Below are 18,622 nucleotides of genomic sequence, written 5' to 3'. Positions count from 1 at the left end.
CTCTAGTAGAAAGCCTCTTCTCCTTTAACTGAATCATGTCCATCAACTAATCCCACCAGTTGAAGTATACCTCGCTTATCGATCCCTGGTCTCGGCTTTGACAAGAAAAAGGGTCGCTTGCGAAACGATGCAACGGTCTCTCGCTTTGACTCCCGTTTTGGTATAAGCGACGTTTATGCATGTACCTTTTTTCGCAAGACAGGGTTGGCTATTTCGTATTTGCCTGATGACACGGAAAACCTTGGCCGATACGGCATACGTCTGTTGGTGATATTCAAGGTAATGTTGGTGATGTTCAAGGTCTCATACAGCTAACTCATCACAACACCTGGGTACAGTAGAGCATACAGCAGTCAGAAAGTCAAGCGGAGAAGATGCTCCCAAATGCCTCACACCAAATCTTGTCAATACCAATGAGACACCTCTGACTCCCACAATTTCTCCAAATCATCTTCCAAAAATGCTTGCACTTTTCTCCTCTCCCGTGTCCCAAGACCACAGACAACTCACATGCACATACAGAGAAATCCAATGACGCCACTTTATCGTCAAATCTCTTGACATTACTCATGCTATATAGTTGATAAATGAAGAAATAATAGATTATACAATAACAAAAGCCCCATCCTAATAAAACGCCTTTCTTTGCACATGTTGTCTAATCATCATCAATCATTTTCGTTTCACATGTCATTGTCTTTTTTAGACAGTTCGCTTCTCTGTGATGGGTTCGCCAATTGGCTTGCTGACCACGAATCCAGCGTTGGGCGCACCAAGCTCAAACACCTTGTTTCCGCGCAGCCACGTCTCCTTGACTCGACCTGTGAACTCCTTACCTTCCCATGGTGAGCAGCGGTTCTTCCATCGCATGTCGCCCTGGGTAAACGTCCACTCCTCGGTATCGTCGAATACGCAGATATCTGCGTCCATGCCGACCTTGATGGCGCCCTTGCGGTGCGCGAGACCGACTTGGACGGCGGTGGCCTGACAGCAGAGACGCACGATATCGGTAATGCTGGGCGTCTTGGAGAAGTCGGCGCGCTTCTTGGCGGCAGAGTGCAGGATGGGGAGACCGAGTCCGACAGATGAGATACCGCCCCAGGCTGCGAAGAAGTCGCCACGACCCTTTCCTTCGGCGACAGGGTTCTCAATCTCGGGAGCAGGAATCACGATGCCTGAGTCGTTATGTGGCAAGTCGGGTCGCGCTGTCTCGAGGTGCTGAGGAAGGAGCTTCAGTTGGGGTGTGCAAGGTGAGTGATCCGACACAACAGTTCTGATGCATGAATCCTCAGCGACGAGCTCCTCCCAAAGACCATCGCGGTTCTTGCCCTCTCGAATAGGTGGGCAGCACTTGTGTCGAGTGTCGCCCTTCTCAATCTCCTCGGCGGTCAACCCGAGGTAGTGGAAGCAGGTCTCGGCAGTGATGTTGATTCCGGATTGGCGAGCGGCCTTGAGGAGAGGAATGCACTGGGTAGCGGAGAGATGGACGATATGAAGGTGGAGCTGAGGAGCAATGTGTGCCTGGCTGAGAATCTCCTCGACGGCGTATGTTTCGAAAGCAGGAGGTCGAGATTCGAGGAATGTCTTGTAGGCATCGAGTTGACCGGCGGGAGCGAGGGGTGCTTCTGAGGTCTGGACTGTGTCGCCGACGGATTCGGTGATGGGAGGGATCATCTCGGCGTGGAACATGAGAGTGGTCTTGCTATCCTTGAGGGTTTCCATGGCCAGGGCGATATCCTGAGAAGAGACGGCGGGGAACTCATCAACCTAATGACTGTCAGCTTATGATTTGGCTTACAAGATACAGATATGACTTACACCAGACTCGATCAAGAATCCCTTGAATCCTCGAACACCAGCCTCGATGAGGGGAAGAAGCTCATTGGCATTTCCAGGGATGACACCACCGTAGAAACCAACATCAACCCAGCACTGACCCTGGCTTGCTCGAAGCTTCTCCTCGAAGCCATGAAGGGTAGTGGTAGGAGGGATGGCATTGAGAGGCATGTCAACCACAGTGGTGACACCACCGCTGGCAGCAGCACGGGTGCCAGTCCAGAAACCCTCCCATTCTGTTCGACCGGGCTCGTTCAAGTGAACATGAGCATCGACCAGACCAGGAATGAGAAGCTTGGAACCGTGGTCGACATAGTTTGTACCAGCTGGGAAACTGGATGAGGGAAGGACTTCAGGAATGATTGACACGATCTTGCCAGTGACGGGGCTAACAACGACTGAAGCGGGAGTGGTGACAAGGGAATCATCAGGAAGAGTAACGACGACTCGAGATGATACGAGGACTGAAAGAGGACCCTCTGGGTATTGCTCAGCGCTGGGAGATGCCATGATGGGTGGTATGAGTGATATGAATCGAGAGAACAAGGGGAAGAATAAAGAGAAGGAAAAGATGAAAAGAGAAAAAGACAAAGAGACAAAAAATATGTCAAACAAAGCTACTGCAAGGATATGTCCGAAATCTGGGGAAAGCTGGTTCACTCGTTTTCCCTAGCTATTTCGGTTCTTTCTGGGGATGCTCTTCTTATCCTTATCTCTCTGCTTCGTCTTGGAGGTGTGGCTCACAGATTAGCCCAATTGGTGGGGTTGCGACTCAAAGATAAGAGAGGTCAGACGGAGCCAAGTCAGACGGTACAGTTCTGATAAGGGATGCTTTATCAAGTGGTGAGGCTGATCTTATCCAAAGGATCTTATCGACTAAGGACAAAAAAGGACGAGCAATTGGGTTGTCAACGAGTGTTGTTACTATGAAGAAAGTGAAGGAAAAGAGAGAGAGAAAAAGCCACTCCCAGGATTCGGCTATGGCTTTCTTCTTATCTTGACTCTTCGGCTCGGTATTTTCACGGACAGTTCTGGTCTATACTGTATTCATTATTCGATCAAAACACTATTCCTTCCAATCAATGATTTGCCTCCCCTTTACATTCCACTCTAGGCAAATCCGATGTGTTGTTCACCCTTTGTGCATATGACTTTTTTGTACCCATGGATGGCCTCGGGTCCCACTTACACGGACTTGGGACAAAAAAGCTTAGACTGTAACTAACTTAGTTTGCCTATCACCGATAACAGAAATAAAAAATCTGGAATTTCCAGGGTCCTCGCATCGGACACAGCCGGATGCCGGTTTCTCACGACTCGGGACCAATCAGAGTCTTGAATCTCTAAGCCGAATGCCGCGGTGGGTGATTGAATCGAGTAAATATCGAGTAATACGATGAACGGGTTTGCAGCTGCAAGGTTAGAAGAGCGGTTCATTGGCTTGTATGATACAAACGTTGCAGGAAGGCGTCGTATATTCATCCTCTTCTCGTCCTGGTAAGAATGGCTTGAGTCTGAGGCTATTCGGGGTCGACGATACCCATTACCAACACCTGTTCGAGACTTTGAGACAGGAATGTCCCCATGAGGCAATTGCATTGTTAACAAAAGTCAGCCGATACGAGTCCTCTAGAGTAATTCTTTATGATTATTGTTCTCGTGTCTTTGACGGATGACTTGCCCCTCTACCTCGGCCATCCTTCAACGAGTTTCTATCGAGTAATGCAATCGTGGTGTTTTTGGTTCTAGTCTGAGTCTGGCACACCCCGCGGAAACAGTCCACTCTATGGCTGACCTTATTTTTTCAGATCCAGCTAGCTTTGTTTTATTTCCCTGAGGCTTATTCGATCACAGAAATAGGTATTACTCGATCAAAACACCAGGTTGAGACGCCCTTCTATGTGCATTGCATGCTGAGGTTGTAATATCATCTGCAAAGCAAAAAAGTCTAAAGCGTCATCCAATTCTATTCTTTTGCCAAGCTATCATTAATCAATATTTCAGCTGTCGTCATCACACCCTCTGAATCCTAAAGCAACTGGAAAATTGAAGCCTGGTAAGATGCAATTATCCCAAATAGGTGGCTGTAAGCGGCGTCGAGAATCTTATCATCATGATGTTACAAATAGTAAGAAAAAAAAATAGAAAACCAAGTAGTACAGGTATAGTATGTATAATCATACATGCATCACTTTCCCTTTTTTCTCAACCCGTCTAGATGCCCGCGGTTTTAGTTTGTTCAAAAGACGAGACAAAGCAAGCCTGAAAACACAAATCATACACCGCCCATGCTAGGCTCAATGCCACCAACTCCCATCCCAGCTGACCTGATCGTCGCCTCGAGATATCCGACTTTTTCTTCTTTTTTCTTTTCCATCGTTAAATAATAGTGAACTGATGTGATTTGATGTTGTATTTGTACACGGCAGACGAAACTGGACCACTATTGTCCAGATCATCACACCTTTTTTCTTCTTTCCTTGGGTGGCATTTACTTCTGTCGCTTAAGAGACTTGTGTGCCATCTCAATCAATCCATCCTTGGCCTCGCTTTCGGGAAAGTCCGCAATCGAGGCAATGGCCTTGTCCACGTAGTCTTGCGCGAGAGCTCGTGTCTGCTCGATACCGTCGCTTTGGAGAACCAACTCACGTGCCTGCAGCGGTATAATTAGCATGGAGCGTCTCCAAAAAACGTGATTCGTCAAGACAGATGCAACCAACTTACCCTTTGTACGTCACCCTCCTGGGCGAACTTGCGGCCGACGAGGGCTCCGAGCTCCGGCATCTGCTTCCAGGCAAATAGCAGAGGTGCTGTCGCAAGACCCAACTCCAAGTCAGCCCCCGCAGGCTTTCCAAGATCTGATCCACTCTGCGTATAATCCAAAAGATCATCCACCAGCTGGAAGGCCAGTCCCAGGTTTCGTCCGTACGAGTATGCTGCGTCGACTGTAACAGCATCGGCGTTGCCTAGAAGAGCCGCAGCTCGGCATGATTTGGAGATGAGAGAAGCGGTCTTGAGGTACGTCTTTTGGAGGTAATATGTGACTGTCTCCTCGGACCACTTGGGATTCCGCTCATCGCGCTCGGTGTTCTTGAGCTGCATGAACTCGCCCTCAACCAAGTTGGCGATGACAGTAGCCAGCAACTCGACAACCTCAGGGTTGCGCAGACGAGCCAGCGCAACGGATGCTCTACCGAGCAAAAAGTCGCCAGCCAAAACGGCCATCTTGTTGCCAAACTCCAAGTTGGCCGAGGGAGAGCCTCGTCGAGAGACAGAGTGGTCGATAACGTCGTCGTGAAGAAGGGAGGCCGTATGAATCAACTCTGCAATTTCGGCTAGTCGTCGCTGGCTGGGAAGGATGTCTGAGTTGGCGTCGGCAATCTCTTGTTCGGGGGAAGAGAGAGGGTGAGCTGCAGGGTTTACGTCGGCGAGGATCTGAGCTGGTGATAACGAAGTGTCGACACCACGGTGAGTAACTGTAGGAGACGTAGCAGGTGTCTTGGGGCAGAGGTAGGTTGCTCTGCTCATGAGAAGGACGATTAATGGTCTGACATGCTTGCCCTCGGCCTGGGTATAATATTTGGCAGCACGATCGAGCGACGGATGTCCAGAGCCAAGAAGTTTTCGAATGTTGCCCGTGAGGAACTTCATTTCCTTGGCGACACTTCGCAGAGGATCGATATGCATCGCATCCTTGGAAGCCTTCTTAACAACATTGCTCACAACGTTGGAAGCGACCTGCACAGCAGCACCCCACGCTGAGTCCCTTCGTGGGGTGGTGTGCAACGAGGCGCTGTGTATCCTCGTAGGACCTCGACTAACGGTCAATTGTCTGCATAGAGCACACGCAGGTGCCGCTGCCAAGTTCGTCCTCGTCAACATCGACTGTCTAGCCATGGTGCCGCGCACCACCGAGGCCCCCGGACGGAGCATCATCGCCTGCGCACACTTGGGTCGATTTATATGGAGAGAAAGAGGGAAATTCGGTGGGTGTAGATGTCGAATATCACAACCACATTCGCTTTAGTATATCGGTAGAAATCAGTCGTGAATTGTTTCAGTCGTCAATGGCAAGCGTCAGGCGATATCGGGATCGCGAGGGAAATAATTTTATCGAGAATGGATTTTTGAGCCTCGCCTCTGGTTATCGATTTGATCCGATGGATGGACCTCTAAACTTTTCCAGCTCTAGCTGTGTTCTGCTAAGCCGGGGTGTTAGCGGGTCCGTCCGGCCATGACACCATGGCAGGTTGTTCATGTTATTGGTGGGGTGAGCTATGGGGCTGTTTAAGCTAGGTCGTCAGCGGATGAATCGCTACCGACTCTGAGGAACTGGCCTGTAAATGTTAATTGATGCCTGCAACTTTAATCTTTACATGAAGCATCAACAATCAACATTTATTACGAGCGGTTATATCAGCGGTCGTTGTTTTTTAGACCTATAATCGTTTTATTCTATCACACCGCAGCATGGTGTTACTCACAATGACACCCTCCATCGTGGAGGCACTGTCGACTGTTCAACCACCAGAAACACCAGACAGCGAAGATCATGACAACGAAAACAAGACCCAAGAATCACCACAACCTACAAACGAACCTTCTCTAGACGATCCTCAAATAGGAAAGCCCATATCTCATGGCCAAATTGTCGAGCTATGGAAACGCTCACAGGCACAAGACGATACAAACTACGCTCTCGAACAACTCATTCGGGGCGCATCCGTCTACATTCCTCCACCACCTCCCAAACCTGAACCTGTATGTCCATCGATGCAACTCTCATCTTAAAAAGCTAACCATGCGTAAGTCACCTGAATACAAAGCGCTTATGGCCCGTCTCCGCCGCCAAGAAGAAGCCCGCTCCTACGAACGAATGATGAACCCTGCCCCCAAATTCGAAACCTTCAAAGACCGCTTCCCTTCCAGCGCCGCCGCCTTTGCAGAAGTCAACCGTCCTACATCGGCTTCAGATATTGGCGACGAGGATATTGCGATGGAAGAAGTGCACAAGCAAGTGACGCTGATCATCAACTTCTTGGTCAGTATAGCTGGCGTTGCTGGAACACTGTGGGTTACGGCGCGATGGTGGAGTTTGCCCGCGAGATTATTCCTGACTATGGGTGGGAGTATACTCGTTGCTATCGCGGAGGTGGTAGTTTATAATGCGTACTTATGGAAGATGGACGAGGGGAGAAAGAAGCATGGCAAGGTCAAGGAGGTGAGGGAAGTTGTAGAGAGTTGGACTGTGAGTAAGGCTGATGACGAGGACGAGAAGACGATACTCCTTAAAGAAAAGGACGATACGGGGATCATCAAATCAGCGAATGGAGGTTTGAACAAAAGGTCGAGACATCGACAAGATACAGAATCTTAATAATAACACAAGTAGTAATAGACATTAGCGCTTGCTTTGGCCATAGCAGCCTCCAACACACTGTATAACGGCGAGATATGCCAAGATGTAAAGTTTTGTATTGGTCTAACTACTAATCAATATAGCGAAACCGGAAGCATATCCCAATTCTTTAACGGTGATATCATGGCTCAATTTAGAGTATAGTGACGGCATGTGACTGCGCGATAGACGCGTCTCGACGCGACTTCTTCTGGTGGGGGATCCTTGTCCCATTAAATGACTTCCTTTCTCTACCAGGACCTAAATTCGAGGTCGGGATCATTCTTCGCGTTCATTCTTCTCCTTCTTCTTTTAATATTGTAATTAATTACTCACCTCATACATAATTATCCTTCTGCATACGGAACTCGTGCCACTTGCTTACGTATGTACACTGCCACATACCACGACAGCAACGATATTGCCGGCCTCTGGAACAAGGCATGAGAACTTATTAAAGTGCAAATAGTAAAAAATGTAAGTCTGACAGATGCACTTATGGGAGTTTGAACTGACTCGAACAGGTCCGAAACTACATCCACATCGCGACCACGCGCCAAACCACTCCGGACATATGGCAAACGAACCACAAGGGACGACTCCCACCGCGAAACGAGTCTAAAGAAGCGACGTATCTCGACAGAAATAAGTCCTACCGAAACATTGGCGTCCAAAGACACAGATAAAGAAGCACAATCTTTGCCAAAGATAATCCCAGAGGAAACCAAGGACGCGGCCGAGTCTACGAGCGAACCCGTCAAGAAAGGATCGATATTGAGCTTCTTCAAACCTATTCCTTCTTCATCAACAGCTGCGTCAAGTCCAAAGAGCGACGAACCGCAACCCGGGTCACCTCCATCTTCACCGCCACCAAGAATAGAAACACGAAAGAAACCACGACTGTTGCGCTTTCGCGGTACTTCACTACCTCTACTAGATGGCGAGAATACCGAAGATGATGATCAGACGGAAGGATCGAAAGGAGAGACTGGCGCGAAACCTACAACAACAGCTCCAAGGGAGAGTTCGTTGAATCGAGAGTCTAGCAGCGATATAAAAGCAGTCAAAAAGAGAAAGACGAAATCATCGACTGTACAAACGACGCTCAATCTCTCATCCCAAGCGGCATTTTCTGAGTGCAAGTTGTGCAATACAGTTTGGAATCCTCTGTATCCCGACGATGTCAAGTTTCATATGAAGCAGCATGCAGCGGTTTTGCGGGCGAGGAGAAAGGAAAAGGAGAATGAATTATAAGATTTGATACCCTGTTTACGAATAATGACATAATGTCCTACCTTCAGTTCGTTTGTGTGACTCGATGTATCTGTATGCAAAGTAAGCCTACATTCAAGCATCTGTCTTGAATGCTCCGAGTTGAGCCAAGTTGGCCGTCATTGGTGGAATTAGATCCCATTTGGCTTACAGAAAAGGACAGGACCCTGGTAATAGGGCTGAGCCGAGCAGGCTAATGTCAATGTCGATCATGGTTGTCTTTTTGTTCCTGGCACCTGAGATGAAGTGTTAGTAATATTTTTTCCGACATTTCTTCTCCTGCATTTGGAAGAGCTCAAAAAGAATCGAGATCGATCTCTTGATAGGCATGATTCATGGCTAAAATCCAGGTAGCATCGAGTGATACTCAGCATATTACCCTGGCTACAAGGTGGCTGTGCTTATGGTGATAAGTGAAACTAAGGGCGCAGATGTTGCGATAGAGTCCTCTCATCATCTGTCAATTTCTCAAGGAAACAATCTGTACTTTTAACAAACTACGATATAATGGCGCGAAAAGCTGGTAATGGGTGCATCACCTGTCGGTAAGTCATGGCTCTTCCCAACCAGTGACACTCACTGATTCATCTCACCAGCATACGTCGTGTCAAATGCGACATGACCAAGCCGGCGTGCCAACGCTGCTTATCTAGCAAACGAAAATGCGATGGCTATCTCCCAGAGGACTCAACAATGACACGTCGTCAACTCGCCGAGGTAGCCCGTCGCATCTCAGTCGTGGGCCCCATTTCACAAGCTCTGTGCCAGTATCCCATAAGTGCAGGCACCAAATCTGCGAACTTGACGCTTTTCGACGTGTTTCGTACACTTACGGCGCCTTCAACTGCTTCATTTATACCGTCGCAGTTTTGGACGAGGGAGATTTTACAGTTGGCGCATAGTGAACCTGCGGTGTGGCACGCTACGCTTGCGCTGGGAGCGATCCATCAAAGACATGGGTTGTACTTTCAGGGTTGCAATGACAAGAGCGAGGAGATGTGGCTTGAAGCGAACGACAGCTATGGACGCGCGATATCTTGTGCGCGACAAGTGAAGGATCCTGCCAAGCTATTGTCGCTGTGCCTTGCTCTCGTATCCATCGCGCATCTTATAGGGCGCTGGTCTGATAGTCAGGTGCATATTATGGCTGCTCATGGTTTGTTGAACCAAGCAGGATACAGTACAGAAACGTCAAACGCAGCTGAGATGCTGACGCGGTTGGATCTACATGCCATGACATTCTCTGACTCAAGTGCGCCGTATCCTTACAAGAGCGTTCCGAGTAGAGTGTGGGTCGATGAAGATATGCAGCGCATCGCTGGTTTTAAGAGTTACGCACAAGCAGGGACGGCGCTATTTGGGGTTATGAGGAGACTTATGATGATGGGCCAGAAAGGATACGACGAAGATCAAGAAACCATGAGTGAAAATCACGACATGTTGACAGTCACGAAAAGGGATCTTGCATCTTGGGAGTACAAGATGGCAGAATTTGAGAGGAACCACCCCAGTCCACACGATCAGAGAGGAGCGGTATCTATCAGGCTGTATCACACTCTAATGCGTACGTTCCTAGCAGGAGGAGCATTCGGACCAGAAATGCGATGGGATAATCTTGTTGGTCTTTACGAAAGGATCCTCACACTTGCTGAGACACTATGCGCCGACACACAGAGCTTCCACGTCAATTCACCTCTATCTCTCGAACCAGGTGTTATCGTGCCAGTATTTATGGTCGCTCAACGTTGTCGTCACCCATGGCTACGTCGTCGCGCGATTACACTTCTCTACAAGCTCAAACGACAAGAAGGCATGTGGTTAAGCGACGGAGCAGCAGCAGTGAGTAAGAAGATAATGGAGCTTGAAGGGCAGACGTATTTCAAAAGCGATCTTGCCAATGATGAGGAGAATGCATCATCAGCTCTTGCTTTGGGGGATATTCCATGGGAAGTGTGGGCGAATGTCGATATTGAGGATTTACCTGCCAAGACGAGCTGGGCGGGTATTGAGAGAGTTCCTGAAGAGAAGAGAATGCGCGAGACGATGGTGATGGTTTTTACCGAAGAGAGAAGGATTGAATTGTCGCTTATAATGAGTGCTGGAGATGAATTGGGAGCATATGGTGAAGTAAGGACAGAATCGATAACATATTAATTAGAAGTCAGTAATTTGGCGTATTCGGTGATGGTCTGTCTAAGTCGTGAATCATTTCTCGCGTTCGTATTCGCATATTCCAACAACAATATCATCGCCAACGGAGCCCGGAACGCCCGAAGCTCCAGGTCAATACAGCAAAAGGGTCCACCGCTTTATATACATTTTCCCTTTTGATCCAAATCATTGCTAAGCAGCCAATGGAATTACTTGTTTTGTAGTGATTTCTTGAATGGTACGACCCCGGATCTCAGATTTCCGATTGCCAAGGTCTGCGCATTGAAGATGATGTGTAATTTGTGGTAATTACGATTGTCGTGGAAGGAATAAGGCTGACTTGTGTCGCTGTTGTTCTGCTGAAAAAAAGTACTTAACTCAATGTTGGTGCTCAGCTTTTGTCTTACACCAATCAACTCTACCACTCTATAATTCTTTTATTTGAACTTAACAACACTCATAATAAACACAATGGATACTCTTGTAGAGGCTGTCAACGCAACTGCGAAAATCCCCCCTCATCCATACTCGCCTCTAAACGCAGTTCTTCCAGAATATGCCACCAACACATTATCCTCTCGAACACTCGTGGGCAGCTTTGTCCTTGGCTCTATTGCCATTTTCGCAGTGACTCTACTGTTCATCAACTCGGCACCGCGAAAATTGTCCAAGGGAGAGACCTTTGTGACGTTATGGTTCGCTCTCTGCGGATGCATCCATTTCTTCTTTGAGGGTAAGTCCCATGTCTGCTTTAAAATGTCAGTAATGCTAACTACAGCAGGTTACTATGTCGCCAACTTTACAGATCTACCCAGCAGACTCAGCCTCTTTGCCCAGCTCTGGAAAGAATACTCCCTCTCTGACTCGCGCTACTTGACCCAAGACTCATTCCTTGTTCCTATGGAGGCCATCACCGCTATTCTTTGGGGTCCAATGTCGTTCTTTTGCGCGTGGAGTATCGTCAAGGAGCACCCTCTGCGACACCCTATCCAGCTCATCATCAGCGTTGGTCAACTGTACGGCGACGTGCTGTACTTTGCGACTTGCTACTTCAACGAGGCAGTGTACAACATTGTCTACTGCCGCCCGGAGCAGTTTTACTTTTACATGTATTATGTCTTTTGCAATGCCATCTGGATCGTTATTCCTTCCATCTTGGTGGTGCACAGCGTCGTGGCTACCAAGAGGGCCTTTGCAAAGGTGCAGGCTGCTGAGACGAGAAAGAAGGCTTTGTGAGCGAAAATTGAGAAAGGTGTTCAAAAGGCCGAATAGACGCGTGTTACTTATATGTTTTCCGGCTTAGGTAGTCGATTGCAGGGAATAAAGGTTTTTGCAAGTGATGATGCATAGAGAAATAATAGAGGTCCATTCATGAATACCAAACTATCTACACGTATGCCCTATGCCAATTGAGTCTCTTGTCAGTCGTATCGGTCGTCAGCACGATTCTCCCAACATCTGCATCCGGATCGACATCTCTTATTTGGACTCGAATGTTGTTCGTTGCCCGCAATCGATCCTTCGAACTAACTCCGCTTCCTGTTACCCAAGACTCGCTGGGGATCTTGACAAAGGGAGAATCCCGCGTTAGCCCGTCGACACTGTCTAGAAAGTCAGGAGCCAGGATCAGCTCCCGAATAACAGTATTGGCGATAGCGCAGCCTAATAGTATGATTGTTGATATAATAAAAGTGCAAAACCATGCTACATCTATGACATAGATGCTCTCTGTAAACTCGGTCCAAGTGGCAGTAGTATTCTGCCACATGTCGTTACCATATGTGCTTTCATTTGTAGGGTTTCCATATTCATCAATACCATCTTTAAAGGCACTTTCGGCACCTGTTAGAATAGTACTGTCGTACGAGGCCATGAGGAACGTATTGAGAGCTGTGGCAAACCTGACCTCGAAGAGTGCTTGAGATAAATTTGAATAACAGGCCGGGAAAGGAACTCCTTCACGAACATCAGCAGTACTGAAAGTTGAAGAAGGTTGACGAATGTATCGTTCAAGGAGACTGGGCCTGTATGGCTGGTAAGGTGCGGTTGTGAATGGCATTTCGTATACGAGACGTTCAGAGACGGGCGGGTACGACAAGTCTGATAAGTATATCGAATATCCTGGGTGAGGAGTCCGTCGAATTCGATCAGCCTGACAATTGAGGTCATCTGTGCTGCTCAGCCGTTTGCAACCAATTTCAACATCTACATATGAAGTAGTGATGTTGCAAACGCGAATCATCTGACCATTACCGCAGTCTCCACCAACTATCAACTGCAATGGAGACTCGAATGTTAAGTTAGTTTTGTTGTTGAAATGCGAATCTGTTGCATTGTTTAAGACAAGATCCATCCAAAGGCTTGGCTTGGTATCTAGTCCGTATTTGAGTTTCTGCTGTTCCAGTGGGCTAGAATCTGTAAAGTTTGTGTTGTGATAAAATATCCATGACTCGCCATCTTTGCGTTTCAGCCAAGAAGTCCCATTGAATGCATCGCCGCAGCTGAGAGTTTGATAACGGGTGTGTAAAACCATGCTCGAGTTTCCCGCCGCTTCAGGATGAGATCCTCTGCGGACTGGTACGCCGATGAACGATGAGTATGGCACAACAATTTCAGAAGGTATTTGAATCCATGACTCAGGAACACGGCGGTTATATTCGGGTAGGAGTTCCATGAATGGAACACGGACGTTACGCCATATGTCTTGCTTCCCAAGACGAGCTGCCGGAGAAACCCCTCCCAGCTGCTGTATCACGGTTTTGTAATCATCAGCCGAAACATTGGGGTGCGATACCAGAACGTCCGGTCGCGCGAAAGCAGCGTTCACAGCTCTCCGAAAAGCGGGAAGTAATCCTGGTAGAGATGTATGTTGGGCAAATGCGCTTCCACACCCATAGTACTGATAGAAATCAGATTGGTTTATATTATGGCATAATGTCCTGAGGGGTACTTGGGAAAAGTAATGCATAGCATCGATTGTCTCGTTGTGCGTAGGTGACTGGAGGTATAAAGACCGAACAGCGGCTTGACCGCCCAATGGACTGAAAGACCATATCGCTATGACACCAATAGTCCATATATGTATATGACGAAAAGTAAAAAGATTCTTGACAGCGGCAACGGTGGTATGGCTGGTCAACAAGAACTCGAGCGACCCAAGAGTCGCCCCTCGTTCGGCGCAATAGAGAGCCAGGGTTCTGAGGAAAGGCCCGATGACTGCTGCGAATGAGATAGGCCAAAGAGTAGAAGCAAGTTGGAGGACCTCAAGAATGTTATCACCGAACGAACTCTGCTTCTTTCCATAAAGGTGCGCGACCAATTCAATAAGTACTAACAAATGATTAGCTTGGCGAGTAAATACATGAAGAGGTTTATCAACTTACCCAAATACACCACAGGGACTGTTAGTAACGCTACGGCCACGCCAACTCTCATCAACCATGAAGGGGAGACTTCTCCCAGAGTAGGATGTTCATTTCCATTTCCATCATGTTTGGAAATAGACAAAGTGTGTTTCGATTCGGACGGAGTGGGTGCTAGAGGCTGTGCTTCAGAAATGGTCGGTGAAGTCATATCTGTATGCGGTGGTAGGAATCGAAATGAAACTGCCTGGGGTTTCAAAAGACCATGGAAACAGAATCTGAAATCTCGAGCAAGATCAACTGAATGTTATAAAGAAGAAAACCGTAGGAGAGCCTGATTATATTCAGTGGGGGCTGAATGTTGTACAACCAGTACAACATTCAGCCACCAACACAGACAGTTGTTATGGTCAAAAGCTAATTACAGCCCAATTATTCTTCCTCCTCCTTCGGCACAAGGTCAGGAGCTAATATTATGCATGCCTAAGATTGCTCTACCATAGCAACTGCCACCGCCACCCTGAGATTGACAGACAGACAAGAGGATCTCAGAGCTGAAGGTTAACGGAGTACATCTTGGTGATGATGTCCTTCAAAATGAGTGAATATCCAGGCGTTTATGAGAACAGCACTGTTATAGCAACCTTGTATGAGTGGTAGTGAGATATATGCCGAGAGTCCCTCTATTTTGTATGCTCTCTCGTTTGATAGCAACTTCCAAGAGGACCGATGCATTATGGTGTGTGTAGAGAGACTCTCATTACAATGCTCCTCAATTTTGACGAAACTTCTAGTAAAAGGTCAGGGTACCTTAGATTTTTACTTCCTTGTATATGAAACAAATAATAACTATTATACAGCTGTAAAACTGTTAGGAGATAGCTAACAAGGGTGAGTCTATGGTGGATTTTTGTTACAGAACTGCTATTCTGGTGGGCTCTCGACTTGGTTGTATGTATCAGAATGCTAAAAACAGAATTCAAGCCCATTAGGGTGGCCTGTCCAAACCCGTTTTGACGCTTTTCCTTCTTCAAAATAACCTTTTGGGTCACGGGGGAGGCTATCGCGAAAGCCACAAGCTAGATCGAACAGTCCAGACGACCTTGTGGGAGAGTTACTGCGAGTTAGCGGCTATAGGACTCAGCCTTAGCCCTACATTTTGAACTTAAAGCTTCAGAGCGAGGGGAAAAGTCGGTATTAGACTTTAGAAATCGTGTAAAACCATCAAATAGGACTTAGCCTTATATAGATGGGAGCAACCTATAATGCTCCACTGGCCCAAAATTGCAAGTAGGGTGCCGTTAAGGTTCAACGGATCTTGGCAACCTCGCATTAAAGAAAATCACAAACTTGATGGATTTGGCTACAAAGTATCATGACTTTTTTCAGCGTGTAGCTTTGTTATAAAAGATAAGGAAATAAGTATAAAGAAAGGGCCCAGGCTAAAAGGGAAAAGAAAGCAGGAATAAATTATTATTACTAATTAGTGCCTATCTGCAATACAATATCTGTTAAGAACCTCTCTGCAAGCTAACAGTAACTATACCACTCCTTCTAGTTATTTTAGATTTGGCCCTTGACATGTTTACCTTATCTCAGGATTATGCTGTTATCAATGTTGATATCTGAAAGACCTGTACATACGACCAAAGCTCGTAGAGAACTCGGGATCCCGTCCGCTCTCCCATAGATAAGCTGCGAAGCGCTGGATTAGTAGTTGGGTCGGTGACGACCAGCGAATCCCCGGTGTTGTATGTCTTTTGCCTTTTGCTACATTTTATCTTGTCCTTTTTTTTTTGGTCCCTAGTTATTCTAACCAAATCGCCAAAATAATATATTATATAGTCTGAGAGATACGGGCAAGAACGAATGTAAATGAGGATGGGTTGCGGATGAAGCTTGGCTATTGTTTCGCTATGTCAACAAATTCGTTACTTGGAGCATCCCACTAACTTCAATGTACAATTGTAGAAAACTGTTATTAAATCATCAAACTGGTAGTATTCATCGTATTCCTCTACTTAAGCTCTCTCTTCAGGCTTTTTAGCATCGGAGTTACCAGTATCGCCAACAACCTCAAACTCATAGAGAGGTTCCTTGGTGACATCCTTCTTCAAAAGCACCCACCGTTTGAACCAATACGGAATCGCGACTCGAAGCTGATACGAAGCGAACTTGCCCGTAGGCACAGCAAAAACCCAATCCAGTTCCTCAAGAGTACGTTGTTTCGTCTCAGGGACCCAGAATAAAATCATGATGAAAGCGACCATGTTAAATGCTGCGTACAATCCGAATGCACCAACAGTCTGCAGACGATCGAGGATAAAAGGGAATGATATTCCGAGAACACTGGCCCAGAAGAAACAAGTCGCGACTGCAAATCCCATCCCTGTCTCGCGGTGGGAGAGGGGGAAGACTTCAGCGGCGTATGTAAATGGGACGGGTCCTTCACCAGGGGAATAAAATGCCCCGAAGAGGAAAACGAAGAGACACACGAGAGCGGTGCGAAGATCGCCTGTGTCCTTGGAGATGAGAGTACAGAGACCGGCAGCAAGCAGTGTCCAAGTCATCTGAGGGAATGTAAAGAGTAGCAAACTCCGTCGACCAAACTGAAAGATGTCAGTATAACCCATAGAAGAAGTGTGCATAGCGACTTACTGTATCAATAGTCCAGAACGCAGGGAAAGAGAATAACCAGTTCACAAGGCCAAACCCAAAAGAGCCCACCATAGCTTTAAAGTCGGACATACCAGCCTCTTTAAACACAGTAGTAGAGTAGAACGCGATGATATTAATACCACACATCTGCTGCGCAATCATAACCGTAAACGCAGCAAGCGTCGCCCTTCTGACCCGCGGAACTGTAAATAACTGTGCAAAGCGTGTAGCATAGTTCGTCTTTCCAGCCAAGTGCTTCTCAATCTCTAGCTGGCAACTGATGTAGTACATGTCCCGCGCAACTTGGATAGGATCATGTCGAAGTTTCAACATCGCGGTCCAGGCTTCTGGGTACCGGTTCTCCTTCATGTACCAGCGTGGTGACTCAGGACAGAGATAGATGAGAAGCATGAGCGGAACGGCAGGGATAAAGGGAGCGCCCAGCATGAGACGCCAGTTTAAACCGCCCTCGAGATGGAATATGGCGAGGTTGAAGGCTGTTCCAAGAAAGATGCCAAAGGCTGTCCACATCTGCCATGACATGACGAGTGCGCCGCGGACAGATGCTGGGGCGTTTTCAGCGGCGTATATAGGGACCGTCGAACCTTTGACACCCATACCGATGTCCATTAGGATGCGACAACCAAGGAACTGCTGCCATGTTTGACAAAAGGTAGAGACGATAGTAGGCCATATGCAAAAGTGTGCTGCAACGAAAATGACACCTCGACGACCCAATAGGTTATTGATAGGATCACATAACCAACATCCTATCACCGCAGAACCAAGGTACGGTCCCGCATTCACGAGACCAACGAGTAGTTTATCCCTCGTGCTCTCACTCCCTATCCCAAAGACTTTGGGGAAGAAGATGTTTGCGCCGTTGGAACCGGTTTGATCCCAGCCTTGGACAGCAGCACCGATGGAGCATGTTATTATGGTGAGGATAAGACGGCGCGGTAGATCCCATCGATGTGTAGTTTCGCGCTCGAGGCGATGCAACTCTTTTGCTGTGAGTGCGTATTCGCCGTCAAGAAGAGCTGCTCCGCTGGGGTTTTGGGCCACGAGAGCGCCTTTTTTGAGGAGGACAACGTGTTCTGCCAGGTTCTTTCGTTAAGCCCATTCTTCAACATCGGATAGGAGTTGGTCTCTTGGGATCCCGTGGAGGGGATTCTTGACCCTGGGACTGTTAGATCCTGCAGCTTTGAGTGGGGAGATGGACATGCTTGGCTTCGAGGTTGATCTCGGTATTATCATTGGCGTCTATTCCTGTTATTTGACCGCGGGTTTTGTCTTTGTCTTGCGTGTGTTTCTTTGTAGAATTTGCAGGGGCCAAGTCTGCGTACTCGATCTCTTCAGCCATGATTAGCAACTTATCACGAGATTTTTCTGAAGTATTCGTTCAAGGAAAGGGCATTTCAAAAGATCTGGACAACAAATTCCATAGATAATGGCGGTAAAAAAGAAGCTACAGAGGTCCATACTTATATGCAATCATCCTCATCAGTACAGGAGCGTCTTTATCTTGAAGTCATCTACAATGCCACTGGCTATCTCCTTCATTATCACGCCACAGATCGGCAGGAGGCTTCATAATGGCTCGCTTCATTGCAGGATCTTTTGATTGAGCTTGTTATCAGTAAGAGGCTTGCGATATGATGTCGTTACCATTCGATGAGCAGTGGACTTCTACGCATTCATCACCGCTCCAATTGGAGTTCATCAATCCCCATCTATAATTGAGTTATCATGAACTAGGTGTATTCTACTTCGGTCCGATACCTCATGTATTGGAAACCAATAACGGTTAATTTTGTCTTTGAGCCAACAGTATATCTTCAGTGGTCATCAACTGCGGTAATTTGAGTCTCTCTCTCTCGATGGAACAGCGTAGTTAACTCTCCAGCAAAATAGATGACAATATACTGTCCAAAAATGTCGTGAT

At 47.3% G+C, this 18,622-nt stretch overlaps 7 protein-coding genes across 7 annotated transcripts; 3 read left to right on the top strand and 4 right to left on the bottom strand.

Moving 5' to 3' along the window:
* Positions 1-546: 546 nt before the first annotated feature.
* On the bottom strand, positions 547-2,735 carry EDB82DRAFT_517600 (uncharacterized protein). The gene is made up of 2 exons (XM_025725347.2): positions 1,819-2,735; positions 547-1,767 (listed from the first exon to the last, which is right to left on the bottom strand). Exons 1-2 carry the CDS (start codon positions 2,344-2,346, stop codon positions 703-705), a joined length of 1,593 nt encoding a protein of 530 aa, XP_025593954.1. The 5' UTR covers positions 2,347-2,735; the 3' UTR covers positions 547-702.
* Positions 2,736-4,327: 1,592 nt separating this feature from the next.
* On the bottom strand, positions 4,328-5,733 carry EDB82DRAFT_481227 (isoprenoid synthase domain-containing protein; the record flags this gene model as incomplete). The annotated part of the gene is made up of 2 exons (XM_025725346.1): positions 4,328-4,489; positions 4,561-5,733. The coding sequence occupies 2 exons, from the start codon at positions 5,731-5,733 to the stop codon at positions 4,328-4,330; spliced, it is 1,335 nt and encodes a 444-aa protein (XP_025593953.1).
* A 465-nt stretch (positions 5,734-6,198) lies between these two features.
* On the top strand, positions 6,199-7,316 carry EDB82DRAFT_517576 (endoplasmic reticulum-based factor for assembly of V-ATPase-domain-containing protein). The gene is made up of 2 exons (XM_025725344.2): positions 6,199-6,597; positions 6,647-7,316. Exons 1-2 carry the CDS (start codon positions 6,307-6,309, stop codon positions 7,211-7,213), a joined length of 858 nt encoding a protein of 285 aa, XP_025593952.2. The 5' UTR covers positions 6,199-6,306; the 3' UTR covers positions 7,214-7,316.
* A 159-nt stretch (positions 7,317-7,475) lies between these two features.
* EDB82DRAFT_517575 (uncharacterized protein) lies at positions 7,476-8,532 on the top strand. Its single transcript, XM_065609017.1, has 2 exons — positions 7,476-7,711; positions 7,759-8,532. Coding segments are annotated over exons 1-2 (732 nt in total). The 5' UTR covers positions 7,476-7,709; the 3' UTR covers positions 8,489-8,532.
* On the top strand, positions 8,533-12,034 carry EDB82DRAFT_453160 (Emopamil binding protein-domain-containing protein). Its single transcript, XM_025725341.2, has 4 exons — positions 8,533-9,051; positions 9,103-10,633; positions 11,147-11,390; positions 11,439-12,034. The coding sequence occupies exons 1-4, from the start codon at positions 9,014-9,016 to the stop codon at positions 11,891-11,893; spliced, it is 2,268 nt and encodes a 755-aa protein (XP_025593949.2). The 5' UTR covers positions 8,533-9,013; the 3' UTR covers positions 11,894-12,034.
* Positions 11,969-14,284, bottom strand: EDB82DRAFT_351531 (uncharacterized protein). Its single transcript, XM_025725340.2, has 2 exons — positions 14,041-14,284; positions 11,969-13,987 (listed from the first exon to the last, which is right to left on the bottom strand). Exons 1-2 carry the CDS (start codon positions 14,228-14,230, stop codon positions 12,045-12,047), a joined length of 2,133 nt encoding a protein of 710 aa, XP_025593948.1. The 5' UTR covers positions 14,231-14,284; the 3' UTR covers positions 11,969-12,044.
* Positions 14,285-15,709: 1,425 nt separating this feature from the next.
* On the bottom strand, positions 15,710-18,040 carry EDB82DRAFT_541984 (uncharacterized protein; the record flags this gene model as incomplete). The annotated part of the gene is made up of 3 exons (XM_025725339.2): positions 15,710-16,628; positions 16,678-17,784; positions 17,900-18,040. The coding sequence occupies 3 exons, from the start codon at positions 18,038-18,040 to the stop codon at positions 16,041-16,043; spliced, it is 1,836 nt and encodes a 611-aa protein (XP_025593947.1). The 3' UTR covers positions 15,710-16,040.
* Between the last annotated feature and the right edge of the window lie 582 nt (positions 18,041-18,622).

This window comes from Fusarium venenatum (assembly GCF_020744135.1).
Source record: "Fusarium venenatum strain MPI-CAGE-CH-0201 chromosome Unknown EDB82scaffold_4, whole genome shotgun sequence".
Lineage (NCBI taxonomy): Eukaryota > Fungi > Ascomycota > Sordariomycetes > Hypocreales > Nectriaceae > Fusarium > Fusarium venenatum.
Note: the sequence above shows the minus strand (reverse complement) of the source record. Positions and strands in the feature narration are given on the sequence as shown.